At 40.9% G+C, this 27,361-nt stretch overlaps 1 protein-coding gene across 1 annotated transcript in view; it reads right to left on the reverse strand.

The window, feature by feature from the left end:
* Nucleotides 1-1,575: 1,575 nt before the first annotated feature.
* tspan7b (tetraspanin 7b) overlaps nt 1,576-27,361 on the reverse strand; it is a 319,697-nt gene continuing 293,911 nt past the window's right edge. Inside the window, exons 7-8 of the mRNA XM_028799788.2 lie at nt 22,150-22,243; nt 1,576-3,355 (exon numbers count right to left, since the gene is read on the reverse strand). Coding sequence (XP_028655621.1) covers nt 22,175-22,243 — 69 coding nt within the window. The 3' untranslated portion in view covers nt 1,576-3,355; nt 22,150-22,174. The remainder of the gene's footprint in view (nt 3,356-22,149; nt 22,244-27,361) is intronic.

Here is a 27,361-nt window from a genome sequence, read left to right on the forward strand (position 1 = left end):
CTAAATTATAGCTGGGAATGTCAATCATGGCGTAAAGATGTACATTACTTTTCGCAGGATACCTATGAATTCAAAAATTCAAACATGACTTTCTATCTAGTTATAGAACCCCATACTTGTTCACTAAAAGCCCCCAAGCTTTTTGCACACCACCACAGGAAAGAAGTATGAGAACATGTTTTGAGATGTGTAATAGAATAGTATCTCTCAATCTTAAGCATCACTGGATAAAATTTAATGTCTCATTATTTAAGCACTTCTGGAAGGAAGTGTCAGATTTTTAAAAATCTCCAGTGCAGTGTCTTCAGTATATTTAAAAAAAAAAAAAAACATTGGATTTTGGAGATGAAGCTTGACACTTGTTTGTGTACAAAATGCATAATACAGGGACATGGGTTTATAGGGTCATTGTTGTCACAAGCAGTGACTCTCAAATGCATTGCAAATCAACAAGCAACACGTTGCCACTCTCTGGTGCCGCATCACTCTCCAGGAATCTGGCTTTACCCCAGAGCAACAGCATGAGCAGAAACTGCCGTCTCACTCGCAGCAAGATTTATTAATAAGAATTTGTGAGAGGCTCAGTGATCAACACTCATCCTTATTGACCCAAATAGAAGTAAATATTACAAGGCACCTTTGTTAACACTTTTAAGGATGACAGAGTTCAGCTGATTCTCACATTCTGGATGTAGTTCACAAGAAAATTGTACAACCATGGAATTAACAGAATGATTTTGGAATCAACCCCAAGTCCTAGTGAATTCCCAGTGACTTGATTTTACTGAATGCGCTGCTAAATCTAGATTTTGAGCTTACTCTAGGCATACAAAGATAGTGTTTAGCATGACGAGCAAAGCATCTTCAACCTCCCTTGCTACTCATTAGCCATAGTTTCTTGGGTCTAAGAAGTGTGTAACATCTGAAAAAAGGTGTTTTCTAGAAATTTAAAATAGTGCACATTTTCTTCCATCGATTGTCGTTAGGCAGTGGGGTAAGCACTGCTTTATTTCACCCCCAAGGTCAGAAACTACTCCACTGTCTTCTATCCAAGGAAACAGCTTCAGAAAAGGATGTACTAACTTGTAAGTACATGATTATAAAGTTTTACCTCTGATTTCATCTGGTCCATGAGCTTTGTCAGAGATGACTTATTTAATTTGTGTTCTAACAGCAGCAAGATAATTTCTATGTCTGTGACAGGAGCAATAATAATGCCTGTCTGCCCTAAAATAAAATAATTGATATTGAGATTATTTTCAAAAAGATTATACTTGCAGCAGTAATACAGTGCCTCGTGATTTTATAGGAACTAAATATAATCCCAACCTGACCCTTTTTGCACCTCTATTAAAAAAAAAAAAAAAAAAAAAAAAATCAGGTTTTTCAGTTTTTTTCCTAGAGCCTATTGTTTTAGTAAAATTTAGAAATGTTTTTGCAGACTCTGAATCTGAGAAGAAGCAGTACGTAACTACTAAACCACCATGCCACCCATAATCCAATCCCTTGTGGCCATTGGGCAATATTTACAATGTGAGACACGTCCATTTAATAGAAAAACGCTAGACAGCCAGAAAAGTTGAAATGACCGTTTATTATTACAGAGATCACAATTGCTTACAATATCAATGTACTTTATTGGCATGCTAGCTGGTGATGACAGTTTAAAAAGTTAAGTTTTATGTCATACAAAGGTTTAGTATTCATTTTTTTAAACTTTGGAGTCTTTTTTTTTTTTTTTTTTACCCCTACATTTCTCTAAGTTTGCTTTAACACTGATCCACCTATACAAACAACATCAGTGGCGGCTGCATCTACTTATAAACAAGGCAATAAACACACACATAGAATGAACAGGAGGCTTCTTTTTGTTGTCAAGCCCCAGACTTCCTCACATCACAAAAATCTTTGTTTTTGTTTAAATAAGTTACAGTTATCTGTTTTTGTGTTCTCCTCCATTCTGCACACAGGGCCAGGGAAAGAAAACAAGCAAGAGCGAGTGTCTGTCACAGTTCTTATACAGGACTCTCATTCAATCGGAAGGACAAAGGAACCAGTCGGCACCCAATTCATTTGTGAAATGATTTTGCCAGCTCAGCCCTACTGTTCAAGGCCTCATTGTACCAAAAAAAAGGGAAGTTTGGGTTGTTTGAACAAAGCCTGCAACTTGTTTCTATGGAGTGACGTGAGTACATAACTAGCCTATTATCTCAAAAAGAAATTCCCCAAGGGCACCGATGCGTTTATCTATTTGGTAGACTGTATGTGAAGATTCAATAAAAATAATAATAATTTGTTTTTCCCCATCCATAAGGATTCAACTGAATTGAGACTCTTATTGTATCACTCCCTTTGCCAGTATTTGAACATACATCTGTATGTTCTCTTGTGCTGAATCATCACAGTAGAGTGAATGCCTTTTGTGCCATTACAAAATTAATTAAGGAGCAAAATACACAAAAAAAATGGTCAGAATTTTTGCAAGTACCTGTACTCATGTTAAGTGCCAGGGTTGAAACAAAATAGTAACCATAAAACATGGAATTCAACTAAATAAAAGATATGGATCTAAAACATGAGTAGTATTAAGTTGAAGCAAGTTTTATAATCTCAAATTTAATTTGGCCACCCTGGCAACTGTGAGCCGAGGTTGGAGAACACCAGCATACCAAATTAAAACAAATTATATATTTGTTAAAAAAAAAGTGAAGAGAAAAAAAAGAAAAAATGAACAAACCAACAAAATTGCCAATACAAACACATCTACAGAAAGCTACAGCACTTTTTAAAATTAAGATTAATATTACACAGGATCAGATAGCAGCAAAAAGCAGAAGCAGTACAAGTTTAATGAGAAGTAAAAGGCTATAGTATAACTGAAGGGAGTGCTCACCCCCTGCAGGCCAGACATTTTCAAACTATTGTGAAAAGAGTTTTCAAGTATACTTTTTTTTCCCTCAAAATGTTTAAATATCTTTTTGGCTGAGAAAAATGTTAGATGGAACACAGTTACATATTAATTTTTTTCTTTAATCATATAAGTGACAAGTAATGTCCAAAAACTGTAAACGGCGACTCTGCAATCCAGGAATTATATGAGCGTCCACATAGAAATAGTTAATTTTGACCAGACATTGTGTGCTAGTTTTGTGTTAGTCCTCACTGTTCTCTGGGTCAACAGAGAGGAAGAGGGGAAAAAATGAGAGTGCCAGCAGGGATCTCTCGTTGTGGCACGTGTGGACAATGAGGAATGAAGAACCTACAATAGGGAAATGGCAATGGAGCATCCTAGTAATCTTGGGGTCTTCTCCAAGTCCTCCACAGTTTTGCAATGATAGGCATGATCTTCCTTTCCCTAAAAAGTGAAAAAGACATCAATAATTTTCAGGATAAATGAAAATCAACTGCAAACCAGTAAAAACAGATTTCATCTTAGCAGCTTTGTCTTGCGTAAGCGCTAGTTAAAGTAATGTCTGCGACATTGACCATGAATGCCATCTGATTGCTTTGGGAACACCTGGTTTCTCTCATCATCATCAGAGATTTACACACTGTTTTGGTGCCATCTGTCAAATAACAGTAAGTAATCCTGGACTGGTTGACAGTTCAACATAGGATACTTACACTCACTCACACCAGGCCAATTTAATGCCAACAAATTTGATGACATGTACCTGAACTATGGGCGAGAACTCATATAACTCATATATAAACACTGACAGAACATGCAGAGTCCACATATAACCCATCACAGGCATGGACTGAACTGGGATTCAAGTGCAGTGAGATGGAAGCACAGAATTTGAATCTCAGTTAAGATGATTCTGCAAATTAATTATTTCTAGGTTAGAAATGATAAGGGACATGGAGAAACAACAGTCACAAATATGGTCCATCCATTTTCTGAACCCAATTAATAAAACTCAGGCACAGGGGCAGCGCTGGTGTAATCTGTTACAAGCCACACTCCTGCTCACTCTTACACGCACTCTAATAACCATTAGCCACTTGAATTAGATCAGACAGACCAGTCCTCCTAGTCACATCTCTCTGGATATCATCATCATTCCCCACACAAGCCTTGAGGTCTCCCAGATAGACTACAGAGTGGGTAGGTGGTATCTGTTTTGAGTATCACATCAATGACTTTGGAAACCGGAGGATGTACAAACAAGCAAGTTTTCATTATCTGATGTTTGAAGTCACATCATGGTGGCCCTCTTGTTCATCAGTACAAAATTGGGCTTAACAGAACCCAGCAGTGGGCTACTTAGATAGATAGATAGACTTTATTAATGCCCAAGGGGAAATTCACAAGTAGTAAAAAGTGTCCAGGAAACAAGTCCGCATAAAAGAAAGTGGCAGGAGTGATCAAAGAGGTAGAGAAAAAGGTAGAAAGATAAAGTCCTACACGGAGCTGCTGGAAAGACTGCCACTCACGGTGGTGCCTAACTAAGCACTGACTAACTAACAACTACTTCCACACTCCTCTGGGATCTCTGCTTAGGAGAAACCTAAGAGTCATATGAAAAGTCTCATTCTGGAGCCAGTGATGTCTGTAAATGGGAATGCAAATATACATAGCTGCTAATTGTCTCTTTTGCATGAGCCATCTGCTTCCTCACCAGTGAAGCAACACTTCTACTCTCTTCTTTCTCATATGTCTGCTCTGCTCATGCCTGTAACTCATCTGGCATTGTAGCTGAACTCCACCATACATCTATTGATAATGTGCCTATATGGCTGCTCTATATTACTTCTTCTGATTTAGACTATGTGGGTCTCCTGGTCAACAGGCACCAACTGGTAAAAGGAAAAAAGAAACAATCCCAGGTCTGTGTCCAGAGGCCAGTCTCTGAATCCCCATTCTGAATGAGGTTCCCTTAGTTATCAGGAATATGATTTTTGAATGTTCTTTATATTATCCTTCCATTTTCACCAATCTGTCACCACCATAAGGTATTCTTAATTTAAAATTCCTAGTTAATAAAACTAAGTTTGATCTTTTTAATAATTTGTATTGTATGTTCACATAAATGACATTGTTGTTTCTAAAAAGAGCAAATGAGGGTATACACTTCTTCATTTTCTAAAGATGTGTTTTCAAATAAAAGGTTAATGAGCATAGAATTATTATTTGTAATATTATTTGAACAGAATACAATGCAATTTACAAGTCCACAGTACTGCACATTTACAGATATTCATACATCCATTTTCTTAATCTGCCAATTCCACTGTTAGCATCACAGCTGAATGCAAGACAGGTACTCTGGAAAGGACCAGGGACATCATTTGCAAAGACTGAATACGCACAAAAAGAAGTTTGGAAAGAGAGTACAGAACTTCCCACACAAACATCGGGATTTATAAAAGAAAACTTGACATTTAGGCTTCTGTACAGTATGTTTATGGGAACTCTTACCCATAAATATGCAAAACTTTGGAGAAACTAGAAAATGAGTACACCCTTGATGAAGAAGGGAAATGGAGTCAGTCCAACTAAATGATAACTCACCACAAAAATTCATATCACTGAATCGTTATAATGTGCGCTGATGTAACAAACAGATTACACCTCTAAAGTGTTGAATATAACTTACAGACTATTTTAGTTCCCTTTTAAGAAGGCCAAGCTGCATATCTGCACTGAAGAACTTTTTTGGTTATTCGTCAGTTTGTATCAGCTACCTGTTGTCACTTCTCAGGGAACTGGCCAACAGGTCAGGAATATCTTAGTCAATCTTCACTCCATCATGCCTGCTGTGCTGGCAGCCGTTAGCTGACCAAGGAGCAACTATATCCGGTTTCCTCATTTTGTGAGTGTACAAACCTAAAACTTATTTTTGCCAAAATAAAAAGGCTATTTGCAGCAATGTCTGGTTCTAATCGGATCACTTTACTGCACTAATATTGAAATAAGTGTACCTAATAATACTGAAGCTGCCTTGTTACCTGTAAGCTGTTAAATTCCATTAACACACAAGTCATCTGTGTTCTCAAGATGAGACTGACAAACATCATTTCTCTGTGGCCTGAGTCAACCCATGTTTCATTTATTTTGAGACAGGCTAGCTTTGGCAGACGTGATGGTGCTGTACATGGTGGCCTGCTTGTTGGTAAGGTAACTACCTGAACACTCAGAGTTTCATATGGCCTATTTTATTCATTGTTACAGCAATCACATCATTACATGTGCCAGGTAATAGCGTCTACCCACTAGATGCCGGCACCTTATGCCTTTTCTGGACCCCAAATTGCAGAGCAGAGGTTCTATAATGCCACACATGATCTTGCATGCTCATTTGCAGAGCACAGCCAGATACTTTTAAATGGAGGTGCTGGGATCTCGATGCATCAGAAGTGGGGCTGCTCTACTACTCAATGAATATCTGCAGCATCATGATTGCATATGTATGAGGTTGATTAGTATTGAGGCACGTTCACAAATGCACATTTACAAGACGATTGCAATTTATAAAGGTAAATTCGGGCAAGGAGAAAAAAATCCCCCAAAATGACATGTAATATTTGTAATGTTCAGTATGTATGACTTTCACCATTGTACTAAAACTCAGCTTTGACCCTTCATTTCCATTAGTTATTTATTTTTAAAGCTTCTGTCTCTCCCACCTTCATGTGCTGACTATATAAATGATCCTGTTTTTATAATGGACTGCATCTTTGTACAACTGCCTATTGAGAAACCTGTTGCAAACACAAAGAACAATACCATCATCAACAACACAACAGCCTCTAACTATTAAATGTGTTAATCTACCAAATACTGAAAAATGGAAGTTAGATTAACTCCAAATAGAAATGCATGCTGATAAAATACCTTAAATGTATTGAAAGATGCGTTTGGCTTTCCATCACAGAAGCATAAGGTTTGCTGATGATTTAATGAATGGCTTCAAAAGCATAAAAACAATGTGGCTTTTTGGTATGCCACCAATCAACCAAGCATCACATGTCTACATACTGTGATAGTTAATCTCTCCCTGTATTGACTGCATATGATGGCAGCAGTTTTTAGCAAAATTAGAATCAGGAGGTGAATCATTGCCGTTGGAGAAACAAGCTAAATTTTAAATAATAAAAGGGCAGGACATGAAACCAAAATGTAGTTCAAAAAACGGTGTGAGGAGATGATAGCTATAAAAGGTCAGAGATAAAACTTTAGATGTAATTTGTGGTCAAAGTACAGACCAAAACAACATAACTGTGTTTTAAGGCTGTATCCACAAACATGGACAACTAGGAAGTGCTTAATGCAAAGCTTTACACTGGCATGATAATGAGGCATTGTACACTTCTGTTCATCCTGCCTAGCAGCTGCATAGTAACCACTGCATGTCAACGAAGGTCTCAAAATGACATTGCAGGAGAATATAAAAATCACATTGAAATAAAAAATAAGCATAACCAATAGATTCATTGGTTTCTAACACCCCGAAAATTATTTTCAATAATTATTTGGAGATCAAGAAATAGCTGAAAAAACTAAAAAGCCATTTCATGACACTCTGATGATGGTTTATAAATTAGTTAATTTAAGTAGCTACAGTGGCGTAACTAGAATTTGATAGCCCTAGTTCAAAAAAATAAATTAGTCCCCCCTCATGTGAAATTAAATTAAATCCAATTAAAAAATGACTACCATCAAAGAGATGTCAAGCATATAAGGTATATAAAAGGTCAACAGTCATAATTAAGCTTTATGGAGTTGTGGGAATGATAACACCATTAACCTTTTCATTCCAATGTTAAGTATTGAAGCATGTTAATAGTAAAGACTTGCAAAGCAACAACCACCATGCAGTCACCATGGGCTCCAATCCCAGTACAATGGGTCCCAGTGCACATGCCCTGTCTGTACTGCTCGTAGGTAATGCCACTGGGTTTCTAAGAGGATGACTAATTAATACATTACAACAATCTAGACGAGAACTGGCCATTCAGCCCAACAAAGCTCGCCAGTCCTATCCACTTAATACTTCCAAAAAAAACATCAAGTCTAGTTTTGAAAGTTCCTAAAGTCCTACTGCTTACCACACTACTTGGTAGCTTATTCCACATGTCAATGGTTCTCTGTGTAAAGAAAAACTTCCTAATATTTGTGCAAAATTTACTCTCAAGAAGTTTCCAACTGTGTCCCCGTGTTCTTTATGAACTCATTTTAAAATAATAGTCTCGATCCACTGTACCAATTCCCTTCATAATTTTAAACACTTCAGTCATGTCACCTCTTAATCTTCTTTTGCTTAAACTAAAAAGGCTCAGCTCTTTTAATCTTTGTTCATAATTCATCCCCTGTAGCTCTGGAATCAGCCTAGCCGCTCTTCTTCCAGAGCTGCTATGTCCTTTTTGTAGCTTGGAGACCAAAACTGCACACAGTACTCCAGATGTGGCCTCACCAGTGCATTATAAAGCTGGAGCATAACCTCTTTGGACTTGTACTCCATACATTGTGCTATATAACCTAACATTTTATTTGCCTTCTTAATGGCTTCTAACCACTTTCTGGAATTTGATAGCGTAGAATACACGACGACTCCTAAATTCTTCTCATAAGATGCACTTTCGATTTTCAGTCATCTAGAACAGTGATTCCCAACCTCTGTGGTCCCGCAACCCAGTTTTGTCTGTATAAGTTCATTGACAACCCACTAGCAGCAGTTGCAAACCGGGGTGTGGGGGTATAGTGTATTACATAAATATTAAATAAACACATATACAGAATTATTAAACATAGGTTCTCAATACACCTACAAGTGCTGTGTTTACATTTGCCTATTACAGTATAAGTCAGTGGTCATCAGATGGCCTTAAGACTGTCATGGTGTCTGCACATCTTATCTAAGGTCACGTCAGAGGCTTCTTCCTGCCAGTTACTGCATTTTCCTGCATTACTGTAGCAAATAGCATCAAGTGCCCCAATAATGCCCAGAAAACTAAAAAAAGTCTTAACTGTAAAATTCAGGGCACAACATTATTCCAGGTTTTTTTTTTTATATAATTTAGTGCTTTTCTGACATTTTGCATCAAATGGAGGTCTCTGTCCCTCAGTGGAGTTTCCTAATTGCTAGATGGAATAAGAGAGGCATTTGCCCTTCGTATACTTCAGTCTGCTTAATGTTTATCTTCAATTATGTATTGAACATTAATTAATGTATGTATTTATTTATGAGTTTAAATTATTCCCTGAGCTTTCTGCTATTATTGAACACTTTTTGTGCCAACATGGTGTCACACACATGCACATGGAAGACAGCTTATGGGTTCCACTAGTGTTGTTTCTCACTTGGACCAGGGGTTGGTGCTGTTACCTGATCCTTTCTCCTCATGTCCCTCTGCAGACCAGCCGAAGACTGGGCCTCTCAATGACGTTACCTCCAGCCCACCCACCGGTAATGTCACTTCCAGCTCCAACTGATGACATCACCTTCAGTATCCAGAACCCACCTACGGACTACATCACTTCCTGTCCCAGCCTCCCTCATCCCACCTCTTTCTGTTTCTGCCATATTTATAGACCAGACTCACCCTGTTGGCTTAGTTCAGTTTTGGACTCCTGGCTGTAAAGGTATGTTTTTTTCAAGTATAAGGGGTGGCCATCCCCAAACCTTCTTATGTCTGCTGCCTTATCTTTTGACAATGGATATTTAAGAAAAAGAATCCAAAGTGCCATTTTACTCTTTTGCATGGTAAAAGTGATTAAAATCCAAAAATTAAAAATTAAACAACTTAACCCCCCCCCCCACATAAAAAAAAATAATGGGGAAAAAAAATCAAATGAAATTTGTGAAAAAATGATAATGGATTTCAAATGGATTTTAAGATATCTTGAAATGACACCCTGGTCACTCCGAGATATGCATTATAAAATATGTGAAATGCATTTTGAGAGATCTTGAAATAATGTCATGTGCATTTTGAGATATGAGTACCAAACTGTGACTGTGGACAAATTCCTTAATCTGACAAGTATTTCAAAATGTACAGTAGATAGGTTTATTTATTTTTTTTAGTGTTTGTTCAAAGTGATGTGCAGTCTGCAAGTTTACAGTATAATTGTTGCCATATTCACAGCGAGTCCAAAGATGGGTCTTAATTGTCATAACATCACTCAGCATCACATCCTCACTTGAAATTGTGTCCCTACATTTGCTTTGTTTTTGTGTGAATGGGGCAGAGTTTGTATAAAGGCCTTGTGTAAATGCAGCAATGCACAGGGTTCTTGTGGAACGAGGACTTAAAGATGCAAATCAGATGGTCAAGGAATTAACAGAACAAAATCTGGAGAGCAGACAAGAATATTGTGGCTAGAACTGTCAGAACATTGGTTATCAAAAAGAATCTTTACCCAGCAGTACACAATGACTAGCTAAAACAAACTCCATACATATGAGTGTTTTCACATTGTTTACAAAAGTATCTCTGGCCACACTAAAACACCCAAAAACACATTAAATGTAGACATCTGCCTACACTGGGAATGCCTGTATCGGTGGAAAAAAATCATTGAAGAGGTGGTAATGATGCTGCCCACAAGATTTATTACAAAACTTTAGCGTCAAATTTATTTTTGTTTTGTGCATATATGCAGAATTCAAACTGTAGAAAATGCAATGTAGATAATACAGGTAAACAACACAACAAATACCATGGAACGCAACTCTTTCATGTCTGCTGTGTTAGAATATGGTCACCGTTCACAAAAGGAGATATATGAGACGTTGTAATGAGCAGAATCTAATCCTTACACCACACCTGCAATGTTGGAATATGAGCACCCTTTATGGAAGAAAAACCAGTCAGGGAATTAGATGTTGTAATGAGTAGGATTCAATCAGGGAAGAGCCATATAATACCTGTAAGCATAAACCAACCAGAGTGCAATTTGTCTATGCTTTCAAAAATTTGCATTTCTGCCCCTCCACATTAAAGTGCTGAGGATGCGTTTTCAGACGTATATGCCAGGGTAGTGTGGATGAAAGGTGAAAATGGAGATTAATGTCTGCCTTTTTAAACAAAAATGTAATAGTGTGGAGGGGGCTTAGCTAAATGCAATCCAACTTTAAAAAGCAATAGATATAGTATGAAGAGAATTGTAAAGTACCCTGATCCCATAAGCTGCCTTGAGTAGAAATGCCAGTCATCTGTCTATTGTTGACCATACTCATTTCAGTTGAATCATGAGGCTTCAGCTTATTTGTAAAGTACTAAATGTAATGCAAGAACCACCTACAAGATAGAGTGCTGACGTATTATATGCCAAAGTCACATCCAAACCCATATTCATTCACAATTTAGAGTCACTATTTAACTTAACATACACACTTAGGGTGTAGTCGAGTTAGAAAAGTGTGTGGACAAAAATCCACAGAGACAAGGGCAGAATGTGCTAACTGAGCTGGACTGGGAACCAAAGACACTGGATCCATGAAGCAGCAGCAGCAGTGCTAATCTATGTTGCCATTTTGTCACTAAATTTCATTCATTCACTTTACGTGCAAATCTTTTATAGTGCAGTAGGTTCTGAAGAGGAAGTACTCTTAATGAAAATAAACCAAATTCATCTCATTCTCAAAGCTGCTAGCTGGAGCTTATGCATGGAACACAGAGCCTAAGGTATGGAATAGTCCTGGCCATTGTGCTAATCCATTGCAGAGCCAGCTCAAGCACACACTAACACCTGCTGTAACAGGGCCAGTTTGGAATTACGGATTAACCTGACCAGCAAGTATGGGATGTATGAAGAAAACCAGAATACCTGGCAGAAATCCATACAAACACATAAACAGCAGCATTAACTAACATCTGTTATTCACACTGCAGGTTTAATTATTGTATTGTGCAATGGGTTCTTAATTGGAAGTGCCCTTAGTAAGAATAATGTGAATTTATTGGATTTGAACAAAAGCATTTCTTAAAATAAACAAATAGTGCATATTATCCTCCACATTTTTTAAGTAGTCATCTTGCATATTAATATAATTAAATGACATAGCCAATTTATTACCCGTTTCTAGCACTATAACACGTATTGATAGGCTTTACCGTTTTGGAAAGGGGTGTTCATCCATGTGCATGAATGCACTGTTAAGTCTTAAACTGAATTAAATATCAGAAGCTTTTACATTTTTCTATCACAGGTTTGAATAGTGAAGCAGCAAAATGCATATACAAAAGCCTGTCAGTGCAGTCATAGGGTAGGTAAAGCGAAGAAAAGCTTTAAATGAACATTCTAATTGGGTAATTACGGCCTAGCACATGTCTTTAAAAAGAAATTGGAAACCTGCCTAACAAACAAAATTAATTAATCCGTTCTTTTAAAAGCAGCTTGCAAATGATGCCATTGCCTGGAATTCCCATGTTAGTAAATATATAGACCAGAAATGCAAATCCATGTAATAATAATAATTCCCCCCACCACCTTTTGACTAAAACTTAAAATTTTTTTTAAAAAGCTGCCCTCTATATCTTACCCTAAGGTGTTAAAATCCCGAAGACAAAGTGATTTAGTAAACATGCATGCACCCAACCATAAATATGCAGAGAAGAATACAAAGGCAGGCGCTGTAGTCCTCCCCACAGGAGAGCTCCCTTATCGGGACACAGCACGCCAGCTAAAGGCAGCTGCTGGACAGCAGTCAATTTGTAGTGGCAGGCCTGCGGGGGAATCAGAATTGCCCATTTAACGTGGCAGCAGAGAGAGAGAGGCCCCCTCTCTTTATTGTATTAACATGCTGGGCTGCAGGGACGAGGCAAATGTAATAAATCTAAGTTAATTGAGAAGTAAACAGCATTATTTATAATCCAGAATAGTGCCGTCAGGGCTCGGCAATTAAATAGGCTGGTAGGAATTTGTAGCTCTCTGTTAAATACTGCAGCCACTGGCGATCGACAGCTCCAGGCTGTCCCTCAGGAGATTTTTTTTTTTGTTTGTCTTTACGACTCCCCCATGGAGCTGGCTGTGTTCCTCCCATCTGTTTCTCACTAATCGCGCAGACGGAGTCAGGCCGCTTAGATCCCACCGGCGTGACCAGCAAGCAGAGAGCGGTCTGTGCTCTATCACAAGCCTCAACGCGTTTTCCCTGCCCATGCAATCGATCTGAGATTTTATTACAATCAAATGCTAGCAGTGCAGCAGCAGATGAGCAGCCATCAAAGCCCGCAAATGCCATAACAACTCCTTGTAATACAAATCAAGACCCGGAGAACTATGTCCATTTTAGAGAAGGCCAACAGCGTGCTAAACAACCAATAAAAATATTCAGACACCCAATATTTTAATCGATATAAACAGCATTCTTTACTAGGAGAAGCTTTACTGAAGCTGGGTCATATTTTCTGAATATGGGATCTTACTAGTGAGCGTTGACGCATGGGTAAACAGTAATTACAGATGGAGGATCATGGTGATCCTGAATTCAAATGTAAGCCTGGGTGTTGTTTGCACATTCTCTCTTCGGGTTGCATCCCAAAAATGTGCAGGTTAGATTATTCAGAGATTTAAAATTAGACTAGTGTGTGTAAGTATGCACTGATGTTTACCAGTATTCCATCCAAAATTTAAAAATCCTGTACTCAATTCTGGCAGGACAGACTCTGGCTTACCCTAGACAAAAACAGTTCAGGATAATAATTTATAGATAAATGTGTGCAGAAGGGAAGAAGCAAAGCTTGGTGTGTTTTGTGTCTAACTCACTCCAGACCCAGGCAACTCCACACAGGAAATGGTTCTACTGCTCAGCAGGGAGTGGGTCTGTCAAAGTTGGGCTCTTGAAGCTGAAAGGTCAGAGCTACTGTTCATATAATTCTGATCAGCTGTTCTTCAAAGGTCTGATCTGCACATCACAACGCCACAAAACCAAATCTGATCATTTCCATGCCATACCCTGCTGACCTTGCAAATCAAATAAGGTGGAAACGACAGCTGTTCTTCACATTTGTTTCCAGCATCCATCTTTTACCCCTACCAAGCATGACATGCTGAGTTTTGAGCCCAGCGTGCCAACTAATCACCAGAAAATGGGGGCTCAGCCGGGAATCAAAACAGTGTGTAAGTGCTGTGAAGTGGTAATGTTATGTGTTGTCCACTAAATTTATACAGCTGCCACGAATTGAACCCAGGCTCAGCTATAGCATTGATGAAAAGCAAGTAGCTTATTCAGCTGGCCTAAAGGAACAAATCATTCCCCAAGCCTGAGTGGCTTTTAGTACCTATGCCCGAGGGGGATACTGCATGCTATTACAATACTCTGCAATGCTATGTAAATAGGTAAACACTCAATTTGTTCTTTCTTACACATTGCTATTTGGAGTTTGGCAAATATTCCAATGTACTTTGTGCAAAAGGTCACAAATTGATTTGTAAAATGCTGCTGTTTGCATTCTCACAATATAACAAAGACTTACAATTCTTGGTATTCTTAGGCCTCCGTCGGCCTGCAGCCTTTTCACACAACCGTGAACCAGCTTAATCGACTGTGTAACATCTCCTTCCCAAAAAAAGAGAACAGTCCCACTACCTGTGTGGTGCAAAGCATCTGAATCCTGGCTATAGTCAGTATTGTTCTGTCAGAGACTAAAAAAGCAGAAGGAAAAATAATCTTTAAATTAAAAAAATAACCGTTCACCTAGGTCGCAGCATATTTCAGTAAAGCAGGTTTAGGTGACTTTGACCATATGTGCGTTCTTAGTAAAAGCAGTGCAATTAAGCTTGGGTAAGGGGGCGTAGGTGTGCGTGGTAGCGTGGCCATGGGGTGTTGATGAGGAAATTGACTGATCGAACATTCACGTGCTGATGTGGTCAGCCCAGCCGGTTTCCTCATTAGCAGTCTGGGGATTGTAATCAAGGCACTTATGCCTATATTTGAGCAGAAAAGTCAGGGGAATGAGAAAGAAAGAGAAAAATGTTAAACGGAAGGAAAGTAGGAAAAGTAAAGGCAGGATCGTGGTGCTGGGTGGAACAAGCAGATGGTGATCACGGGGCAGGGTTGCTCCAGCTGGGCGCCCAGGGAGCAGGAGCAACCAACCGTTCTGAAGGACTCCTGCAGTACGGCAAGAGACAGTGGCAGGAAAAAGGAGCAAAGCTAGTGGGATTCCTCACTGAATGTGGACAGCGCTTGCTAATGGATGTTTCCTCTTGCTGAGGAGACCACAAAGGGTGTGTGGAGGAGACATTCTTTTAGAAGGAAGCACAAAGACTCATGATGTTTTTTATGGACAGATCCTGACTGTGATTTTATCCTTGATTTTAACCAGGTGGAATATTTGCAATATTTTTGGATTATTTATTTGATTTTATCCTCAAAGGACACTGTTTTTATTATGGCTTATTTATTGACATATTTATTGAGGAACCTGTACTTTCTTTGAACACTTTATTGCTTCAAAATAAAAGCGCTACACATTTTGCACTACTCCTGCTGGATGTGATTTCTCATTGCTCAGTCCATCCTCGGTTTACGTCTATTCATGTTCTGGGTTCAAGTATGCCAGCTGTGGCGAATCTGGGCATCTCACAGAAGCAAACCTACCTGCTTTTTTAAGTCCAAACTTCCCTGCTACAATAAGAACAGGCAAGAAAGGATCAGGAGATAGACTTTCGCTATGTCTGAGTTGACAATCTGAGTCTCTGAAAGACTGGTAGAACCGAGAATCAGACACCAAAATCAAAACGCCAACAAACTCCTAGTCGTAAATACATCATGAAGAATTCATAAATGATAAATTACTCAAAAACAGCAGTGCACATAAATTTGCTATCCACAATCTTAAGTACTTAAAGATCCGACATGCTAGTTTTTAAGCCATCAAGTGGATGACATCACACAACTTGACTTCTGGGACTGCACCTCCTAAAAACAGAGTTGTATCTTAATGATGGGACCACCAAAACTGTGGCACATAGAAACAAAACAAATTTGTGTTGTGGTAACGGAAAAATATAATAACAAAGGGTCTAAATTCCAGAGGTTTCAAATGAATAAAACTCACATCCATAACTGGTCTCAGATATTCAAACCCAAAAAAACAGAAAAGCAAAGGAAAGTCAAAACACATCACTTTTAAAGTTTTCTACCTTGTAACAGATACAACGGGGCAGGAGCACCTTGGAAGAAAGCAACAGTGAAGTCCAGCTCAGTTTGCCCATCTGTCTGTTACATTTGTTTCCTTTGGTAGCCATCAGAAGACATTTGTAAGAATATATCATACTTCATATGAACCACACAAGAGCAAAACTTGTGTAGAAATATTCCAGTTAGTGCCTTTGCCAGCTCAACTTGACAGTATAGGTGATAGAAGCCACCCACTATACTACTTGCAGCAAAGGCCAGATCAGTGCCTGCCTGCACTTTATTTAGACAGGGCTGGTGGTGCACTGCATGGTAGGCTAGCTTCACTGAAAGCTGGGCTTCATACGAATGAGCACCACTGAATGATGGCTCTGCATGAAGCCAAAGTTGCAGTCCAAATGCCCAACAAAGTATTTTACCCAAACTCTTAATTCTTCCTTTCTGTCATTTATAGCTACAAAGTTATTTTCTTGATTGATAGTGCATGAGCTCTGTCTGAGGAGTATAAAATGAACCTACCAAGAATACACCATTTTGAAATTTAACTCCTTCATATATATATTTTTTTGCTTGTTCTTATAACCTTGAGATAACATCAATTTTGCAAAGAGGAAAACTCTGCACACACTGAACAGTGACTACACCATTCCCACAAAAAAGGTATAGGGCGAGCAGTCTGGTGATATAGTGTGCCATAACGTAGTCTATTCAATTTATTTAATCAAAAAAGCTGCTCTGGGAAACATCCTGGCATTTCAAATCCTTCAGAAGCTAGAAAGATTACATCACAGTTCTCTCCCAGACAGAGAAAAAAAACCAAGTTGTTGAGGCGATGAGGAACAGATTTCTTTAGGAGAGAAATAGTGGTAGTGCTGCTGCTTTGAAGTAAGGAGATTGTGGGTTCGCTTCCCGGGTCCTCCCTGTGTGGAGAGCGCTTTGAGTAGTGAGAAAACCGCTATATAAATGTAAAGAATTATTATTAAGTTTAATAATGAGGCTGAGATGGGTCAGGCTAGAAAGAGTTTGACCTGTTACTACTATAGCAGTCTGTGGTACTGAAGCAGAATCTGAGTTTTCAAATGATACTGAACATGAACTGTGGACAGTGTGAGAAAGAAGAAAGAATAAGATCATAGATACAACTGGCCTAGGTAAGCTTCTTCCACATGCTTACTGGACTTACTCTAAGTGACAAGGACAGGAGTTCAGCATTGCACGAGGACGCCAGAGTAGACCTCTTGCTGCTCCTTTAGTTTAAGTAGGTTGAGCATGTAGGGAAGATGCTTCCTTTTGGTGGTATATCACATATGGTTCGCTAAGTGAGATAATGAGGTGGCAGATATTAAGAAGAAAACTTGGTGTACTCAGCCAAGCCTGAAGCCAACATGGCCATGAAGATAATAGAAGCAAAGATGAGTACACTTTTAGTCTCTCTTTATAAAATAACTTAAACAAAACACTTATTCTTTTCTGTTATTGAACTGGCAACTATAGTATTCATATCTACTCTATATACTGTATATTGTGACAGATGGCCGGGAACCACCTGGAGCACTTTCGGGTACCCAATAAAAGGGAGCCAGCGACCACCACTCAGCAGCCAGAGTCGGGAGGAGGTGGACAAGGTTGCTTGGGAGGAGTGATGGTGGCAAGGAGAAGAGTGCTTGCTGTACTGGTGTGCTTTATTCGGGACTGTGTATTGCCTGTGGGTCACGGGGAAGACGTGTGCCCACTGGTGAAGAAAAATAAATCTTTATTTGTTTTATTTTACACGTGCCTCTCATTTCCAATCTGTGTCAGGTCGGGCGCTATACAGCAGTACAGTCGGCAGGACACGCTATACAGTCGGCAGGATTCCGGTCCGTCCATTTGGGCCAGGACCTGTTTAAAATTTGTATAAGGACCCAGCACAGCAGGGAGGCCGCAGGTTAACAACCAGGAAGCCCCAAAGGACCCTGTGCTGATGGGGAAGAGAAGGTCTGGGAGGACTCAAAGGTCGACTGCCCGACACCGCCACGCTGGCCGGGACCACGGGTTGCAGCAGGAGGTAGGTAATGGGCCCAGGGGTAATGTTCCCAGAGAATGTTACTCTGCTTTTTTGTCTACCTGTCTTCTAGACGCCAAGGGGCGGGATACCTGCTGGTGGCCGGACGACGTGTGTCCAGTGTTTTCTTCGGCCTCGGACATCCTTCGGAGGACGGAGGCCCGGACGATCTCCGCAGCGCAGTGTTTCCCATGGAGGATGACAGGTACGGGGGTGGAGGATGTGTGTCGATATCCCATCGATACAAGTGTAGAGACGGGGACGGCGAATCTCCACCCCGATCTCAACAGACACCCGGAGTGTTCGCTGGGAGGAATGCAGGGTTTGGGTGGCTTGCGGTCGGCAGGAGAGGACGAGGGGAGCCCGAGTCCACCGCCAACCAGAGAAACTGACCTGTTTCAGGCTGCATGGGACTTGGAGGGCATTGTCCTACCCCTGCAGTCCCTTTTTCAGGTTTTTCAGGCCCTGCAAGAAGAGAAGGAAGGGCTGGAGAAGAAGCTTGGTGCGCCGATAGGAGTCATCCTGGAGTGGGTGAGACGACGCGGGGCCGATTCCTCCAGCCTGACCGATGCGATGGTACAGGTGAGTGAGGCCTGCGCCGCAGACAAAAGGGAAGGGCAGAGCTCAGCGGCGGCAGGGATTAGTATTGCTTGCCAGGCAGCCCTGACTCCTACAATAGACACAGCCACGATGACTGACAGCGCGGCAGAGGAGTGTGCACAGGGGCAGCTGATTGACATCGGCTGACAAACAGCCTTGCCGCAAATGCCGGCATCAGTCTAAAAGGGTTTCCCTTCTTTCCATAAGGGGACCCAGATCGTCAGTGCACCCCAAAGCAAGAAGAGGTTCCCGGAGGAAAAAACGTGATTCTCCTAACAGCATGCAGCATGAGCCTGTCTGCTCAAAGGCAGTGGAGGGCTGTGCTGCAAAGGGGCGGAGACGTCAGGTGCCCTCAGGGCAGCGGACGAGGGAGAAGGACTTTCCATCCTGCTTCCAATCCCGCAGGGGTCGAGTTGAAGGGGAGCGGTGTTGCTATAACTGCGGCCGCAGTGGCCACATCTGGCGGTGTTGTCCAGAGAGGACGTCCAATTGGCGTGGGCGTCGAGGCAACACCCCCAGACCTGTCACTTGTATTTCCACAGGGCAGAGCCGCAGACAGGAAGATGCCGACTCCCCAACATGGAGAAAACCAGCCCTTGTGGGACGTGCCGCTGAGCCCTACAGTGCTCATCTGAGGGAAGGGTCCTGTGACAGATGGACCAGTCCCATGCCTGGCCGGGATGCCCCTTCACCACATCTGCCAGGGGGACAAGGGTGGGAAGCCCAGTATCTCCCCCTGGACACTAGATGGCAGCCTCTCTAGGTTGCAGCAGTGCCTCGGACTCCCCCAGGGCTTCATGGGGTTTGGAGTTCTGTGCAGCTCTGTGGGGTTCTGCAGGCGCCGCCAGGGGGTGCTGCAACAGGAGCGGCTGACCCCTTTTGGACACTGGTTTCTCCTTACCCGGAAGTGCAGCCGCATATCGATAATCAACCACCTGAAGCACTTCCAGGTACCCAGTAAAAGGGAGCCAGCGACCACCACTCAGTGGCCAGAGTCGGATGGAGGACGACAAGGTTGCTTGGGAGGAGTAGTGGTGCCAAGGAGAAGAATGCTTGCTGTACTGGTGTGCTTTATTTGGGACTGTGTATTGCCTGTGGGTCACGGAGAAGACGTACGCCCACAGGTGAAGAAAAATAAATATTTATTTGTTTTATTTTACATGTGCCTCCCATGTCCAATCTGTGTCAGGTCAGCCGCTATACAGCATCCAGCATTACAATATATAAAATCCTAAGCCTAAAAGTGCAATGATTTTATGTGACTTTTTTGCTATCATTCTTTTCAGAATTTATCGACCTTTAATGTGATGTTGTTAGAACAACACCTACGATCCAATCACTTCTCATTCGTGTGAATGCTATTTTCAGACACAGTTCCTGCACGCTCAGCTCCAAGCGGGGTCGGAAATAAAAGGCAAAGAGTGGAAAACAAAGTATAATGTCCTAAAGAGGTTCAAAAACGTTGGTGCGATACACATGCAGAGCTGGTTAGAGGTTATGAAAGTACTAAAATTAGAAAGCCTCAAAAAACTGATAGTAAAGATTGCATTAGTGCTAACACATGGAAATTATTACTCGGTGAAATAACGGAACAGCGAAAAGAGATAGAATATATGGACATAGGTGGTATGACAGAAGTACATAGATTTCGTTTGGCTTTAAACTTTAAGTCAGAGATTTGTATATTGTCTAATTCATGTTGCCATCAGGGAAAAGTAGTGTTTCTTCCCAATGAAGAGGCATATCTGTGAGAATTAAAAGATATGTTGTTTGGTGAAAGTGAAATCCACATACGCAAGCGGCAGAGGATGTGAAGTGGCTAGTGTGAAGCACAGCCCGGGGGGGTTGGCAAGCAAAGTGAGCAGGGGGCAAAGCCCCCTAGTTTATATATAAAAAAACAAAAAGGAATGAATTATGTTTAATTTCAGCTAGTTATTTCCAGATATAATGTGAGAAATTTGTTTAATCTGGACAAAAAAGAAATACAAGATTAGATTTCTTTACTGTTTTCACGGAACAGTGGACCAGCTCTACACCCTTAGCAGGATCCTGGAGGGTGCATGGGAGTTCGCCCAACCAGTCTACATGTGTTTTGTGGACTTGAAAAAGGCATTCGACTGTGTCCCTCGGGGAATCCTGTGGGGGGTACTCCGAGAGTATGGGGTACCAGACCCCCTGATAAAGGCTGTTCGGTCCCTGTATGATCGGTCAAACCCGTTTCCAGTGAGAGTTGGACTCCACCAGGGCTGCCCTTTGTCACCGATTCTGTTCATAACTTTTATGGACAGAATTTCTAGGCGCAGCCAGGGCGTTGAGGGGGTCCAGTTTGGTGGACTCAGGATTGGGTCACTGCTTTTTGCAGATGATGTTGTCCTGTTTGCTTCATCAGGCCGTGATCTTCAGCTCTCTCTGGATCGGTTTGCAGCTGAGTGTGAAGCGGCTGGGATGGGAATCAGCACCTCCAAATCCGAGACCATGGTCCTCAGCCGGAAAAGGGTGGAGTGCCCTCTCAGGCGAGATCCTGCCCCAAGTGGAGGAGATCCTGCCCCAAGTATCTCGGGGTCTTGTTCACGAGCGAGGGAAGAATGGAGCGTGAGATCGACAGGCGGATCGGTGCGGCATCCGCAGTAATGCGGGCTCTGCATCAGTCTGTCGTGGTGAAAAAGGAGCTGAGCCGCAAGGCGAAGTTCTCAATTTACCAGTCGATCTATGTTCCTACCCTCACCTATGGTCATGAGCTATGGGTAGTGACTGAAAGAACGAGATCGCGAATACAAGCGGCTGAAATGAGTTTCCTCCGCAGGGTGTCTGGGCTTTCCCTTAAAGATAGGGTGAGAAGCTCAGTCATCTGGGAGGGGCTCAGAGTAGAGCCGCTGCTCCTCCGCATCGAGAGGAGTCAGATGAGGTGGTTCGGGCATCTGATCAGGATGCCTCCTGGACGCCTCCCTGGTGAGGTTTTCCGGGCACGTCTAACCGGGAGGAGGCTCCGGGGAAGATCCAGGACACGCTGGAGGGACTATGTCTCTCGGCTGGCTTGGGAACGCCTTGGGATTCTCCCGGAAGAGCTAGAAGAAGTGGCCAGGGAGAGGAAAGTCTGGGCATCTCTGCTCAAGCTGCTGCCCCCGCGACCCGACCTCGGATAAGCGGAAGAGGATTGATGGATGGATGGATGGATTTCTTTACCTTATTATTGATAATTATGTTATCACACAAGAAGATTATTGGTCTTACATTATGTAGAAAGCTTCCAGTCTTACACCAATTTTCTGTTTTTAGGTTTTTTGATTTTTTTTTGTTATTGTGGAGAAATGCTTTCCAGGGTGAGGCATATTGAGAGGCCCGGCTCCACATATTTTTTTGGTTGTTTTTTGATAACCTCACACCTGCTGAGCTCCTATGGAGTAGTAAACTCACTGTGTTTTTTCCTTTTTCTTTGTCATTAGACCATTTCATATTGATTGGCAGTGATAAATCGAGACAGACAGCAGGCCAACAGCATCCCAATCAACTGTGGAGAGAAAAAGAGAGAAAGAAAATAATCATTTTTTGTACACTTCTTTCAACCCATGTCAAGTAAGTATTTGTTAGTGCTATACTGATATTCTTTAACAACTTCTTCATAAATACATGTTACATTTAAACAAAAACTAACTGTCTTCTTAGTTATGTAACATAGCATTCTCATAGCAGCTCAATCCAAATCAAGGTTATAGGGGCTGGAGTCCATCCCAGCAGCACAGGGCAAGAAACAAGAAACATCCCTGGACAGGATGCCAGTTTTGTGGTGTTTTTATGATTCTTGCATGAAAATACATGTCTGGGGGCAACTTGTTATTAAGTACTGTATATAGTGAACAAAGATGAAAATCTGCTCTTAAAATGGTCAAGCCCAAAGGGTTTTTTCCTAAAAACCTGCCCCAGTTTCCTCTAGTCTATGCACTTTCATTGACTGGGGTACAATTGAAAAAATAAGCAAAGCAAATGAGATCAAGGTGGATGCCTGTAGTCTGACTCTATTGAAGCATATCTATATTACTAAATGACAGTTTAATTTATGCACAGACGGCAGACGCACCGCATGCGCACTGCGCCACAGAGTCAAACCCAGCAGCTTCCCAGAGTCAGTAGGTGGTGCCCAAACAACACAACCTGTAAACTAAACTTGCTCTGATCCACTGTGCCAGCAGTCGGTGTCAGCAGAGGTAAAGGAGTCACGGCTACAAATGGAAAGAGCTCAACGATGTGTAATACAAAACCGAGCCCGTAGTTCCCAGAGTCAATGCGTGGCGCCCAAACACCACAACCTGTAAACTACATCTGCTCTAATCCACTGTGCCAGCAGTCAGTGTGTGTAAGTTTGAGTATGCTTCCTAACAGTAAACGACTTCTACCTAACGACACAGCCACAGAACAACAAAGACGAGACCGCATGGATAAAAACAATACACGGAGGCTCCTACGACACGCTTCAGACACACCAGAAGCAAAGACGTCACGGCTCCACAATGAAAGAGCTCAACTAACGGAAATACAAAACGAGCCCGTATGGATAAACACAATGAACGAACGCGCCCACAACGTGCTTATGACACAGCAGAGGCAAAGGAGTCACGGCTCCAAATGGAAGGAGCTCAACGATTAGTAATACAAACACAAGCCCGTTTATTTAATTAAATGAAAACTTTGCCATGACTACGACCTGTAAACTAAACCTGAGGTAAAGCGTGCACGCCAGGTTGTACAGCCGCCCGAACGCGACCGCCCACACCACCGCATATACCACGTTCGTTTAGTAATGTAGCCCTCCATGCCCGGATCCGCTGCCATGGTCACTTCAGCATGCGAATCCACCGCCGTCAGCAAATGACTTCTTGCTGACGACACAGCCATAGAAAAACAAAAAAGAGACTGCATGGATAAAAACAATAAACGAAGGCGCCTACAACGCACTTCTGAAACACCAGAACCAGATGAGTCACAGCTCCAAAAAGAAACCGCTTTAGTACAAGTACGTTTATTTAATTAAATGAACTTTCCCAGGACGCACCCACCCTACATGATATTTCATCCCTCCAAGTATCGGAGGGAACAGAAAGTGATTGCCATTCTTGGATTTGCGATTCTTTCGAGAATCGTGGGCTTTCTGGTTGAAAAAGAAACTGAACAAAAAATCTGACACTGAAAGAAAACAGAAAGCTACAATTTTGCCCATCAGTTAAAGAGCTCTGTAACCCAAGTTACTGAAGCTGTCATTTTGACTGTTGCACCACTCCAAGATATAACAACAGCAACTTATCTTTACAGAGGTTTTGCACTGTGGCCTATATACAGTATGCTACATGTTTAAGCTCTGCAGCTTTATGCTTGTATGGCATGTTTGGTAATTACAATTAGACAGTACTGTTAACTTGCTTTAGTTATTCCTGTAGACTGTGCTGCCTCATCTGTGGTCTGTGGTAATGCTGGAGTATCGTTTGACATGTTAACTGTTTCCAGTGTACCGTGTACCAAAATGTACTTCTCCTGTGGCTCTTCATTATCAATAGCAAAGAGATCTCTCTTAAAGGAAGCTCTTTTCATCTACTCTTTACTCGGTGTGAAGGCACACGGTTTAGTATGAATATATAATATACAGTTGTCTTTTCTGCAAACATGGCTGCCAATTCTTTGTACCGCTTGCGGATTCCAGCTATACCATCTTAAATATGATCGTCATTGACTACATACAGCCTGAGGCAGTGCATCATTCACTTAGTACAAGTCCAGCGATGTGCTCAAATGCTAAAATATAATCTGGTTTCCCAGAAAGATTTTTCCCTTTGTTTTGACCACATTAAATGAGATCTTACAGGATGCACATTTATTTGTTTTCACACAGGTCTTTTAGGGAGACCTTTCACCCATGGAAGGTTTATCCATTATAACCGCGCCAGCGCCTTTTGCTGTGTAAATCACCGCCCATACTCTGAGCTCCACCTTCATGAAGCATTGAGTTGATTTAAATATGTGAGACTCAGTGAACCGTCTAATTGTTCCCACCCACATTTAAGTAGAATTCATTCATGGTTGCCTCCAGAAGTATATATTATAAGTCTGGCTCTGCGAGACTAGGGTGCCAGTTCATCACAAGGGTTACTCACTCACACATGGCCAATTTGGAGTCGACAGTCCACCAATCAAATACATCTTTATGGAAGTGTGAAGAAATCCCACACAGACAGGGGGAGAACGTGCAAACCAGACATGAGATTCAAAACGAAAATGAAAATGTTGATTCTGTGCATCAGCGATCAGTGTCAGTAATATCCAATGTGCCACCATGCCATCCTTCTTATGTCAGCAAGAACATGTAAAGAAAAAAGTATCCTTTAACTCAGTAATACTGAAAAAAAATAAAATTCATGAAATGCAGTCTTATTAGCTCTGTGAAACATTTTGTGATGACAAAGACTGCTGATGGCACTATTATAAAATAAAGATTGACTAATTGATTAATTGACTGAATCTTGGGTCAAGATATCTTCATAGGATGGGTAGGCACACAACTGTAACACTTTGCTAGGTCACAGACCATGCCAAACACATTTTTCATGTGGACTAAGTGAAATTCAAGAAGGATAGATAGATGGGAGTAGGTAGTGGCTAATGAAGAACTCTAGATTTTCTTGTAGCAAAATGGAGACACCTTTCTTTACTTTTCGCTATCATGAAAGGGAATGTCAATGTCACATTATTATTTTTCCTGCAGACAGCGTCATTTTTTTTTTTTTGATGAGGGGAACTCTTTTAATCATTTTTGCACATCAAGAGAAGGTAGATGCAATGCTAATTTGCCTAATGCCGTCAAACACATTTTAATATATTAACCCTTTAGTGCACAAAATAAAAACTTGAGCTATACCAGGTGACTTTTTGGTAAAGTTAGAAAGGAGGAAGCAGAAACATCAGAAACCAATAAAAAATTCTTATGAAGAAGATTTTTCTTTGTTTTGGTACAAACTTTTTCTGAAGTTAAACCTATGTGTTGTATTAAGAAAGATACTTTAAAATGTGCTTATCTGCTTAACAAAATGAAAATTAAGCAACCTAAGATTTTGTTTTTATTTTGAAAATGAGCTTTTTACAAGGGAGATGTTTCTTAAAATTCTGAACTAGCAAAAAATGCATGAGTTAATTACCTGTGGAAATGCGACTTTGATGAACATATCTGCAATAAAGTATTATTTTGACAAAAGAAAACAATTCACAAAAGACTTCTGATGCCTATCTCTCTTTGACGCTATTTTCTCCCTTTAACACACGCACACACAAATGCTTTGAATAGGGAAAGTCCTCAATGTCAAAAGATAAGCCTCTTATGTGTCTCTAGTCAGGAGGTAAGATGGCAAGCAAAACACGCTGAAGACGGATTAAGGAAATGAGAACAAAGCTCTTTTTAATGGCTTTTATTGATTCCCCAGCCCACCCCCCCAACATTTATAGTTCAATTAATGGTCAACAGAGTGAAAACGCCCCGGCCATGGAGCTGGGCACAAGAAGGTTAACAGCCTTTTATTTCCATTAGGGCTAATGGGAGCTGATGCTTCTGGTGGGCAATTGGGCACAAATGACTGATGGGCAGCAGAATGAGCAATTTGGGCTTGCTTGATTTTTTGTTCTTTTACAGAGTTCCTCTAAAAAAACAGATTCTATTTGTAGTATTTTAGTGCATCTTAAATACAAAAGAAATAAAGGATATATAGGTATACTTGCACATATACATAAACATATATTTCATATATTATAGACATAAAATGTACACAGTGCCCTGAAAAAGAATTTGCCCTTTACTGATTTCTAGCACTATCACAGAAAGTACTAAAAACAGTATTTTCAGGTTATCAACCAAAATCTAATATTAGATAAAAGATACCTGATGGAATAAATAACAGATGCTTATTTGGAACTTATTTTAAGTTATCCAGTTGACACTGTGTGAAAAAAAAAATATTTGTCCTCTAGTTAAATCATCCCAATTAAAAGGATAATTGAAGTAAGCTGATTGAACACAACCGGACTTGATTATGGCCAGCTCCTCAGTCATTTGGACCGTTACCATAAGAGTCAAGTGGCCACTGCAAACATTTAACAAACACATAGTGGTACGATCAAGGGTAAACTCCCAAAGAGATCAGAAAAAATATTGATATCTATCAGTCTGGAAAGGGCTACAATGCCATACAATACAATCTCCACCAAACTTCAGTGGGAGACATACTGTAATGTTGAAACGGAAAGAAACGGAATAGCAGAGAATCTCCCCAGGAGTGGCCTGCTTGCCAAAATACTCCATGGGGCAAATCATAAAATCATCCTGGAAGTCACAGTGGATCTTATCAGCATCCAAAGTACTAAAGACATTTCTTGCCTCAGTAAAAGTCTGCGTCCATGATTCCATATTTAGAATCTCAATTGGATAGGCAATGGACAAAAAAGCCGTTCATTGGAGAAGAGCAAGGCAGGAGTCACTAAGATCCAAAAATAACTCTAAATGCTTGTCTTTCATTTGGACAGATAAGAAAAAAAATAGAACCTTTTGGATAAAGTAAATACAGCATTGTACAGTTAGAACATTATACCATCAGTC

This window comes from Erpetoichthys calabaricus, chromosome 4 (genome assembly GCF_900747795.2).
Source record: "Erpetoichthys calabaricus chromosome 4, fErpCal1.3, whole genome shotgun sequence".
NCBI lineage: Eukaryota > Metazoa > Chordata > Cladistia > Polypteriformes > Polypteridae > Erpetoichthys > Erpetoichthys calabaricus.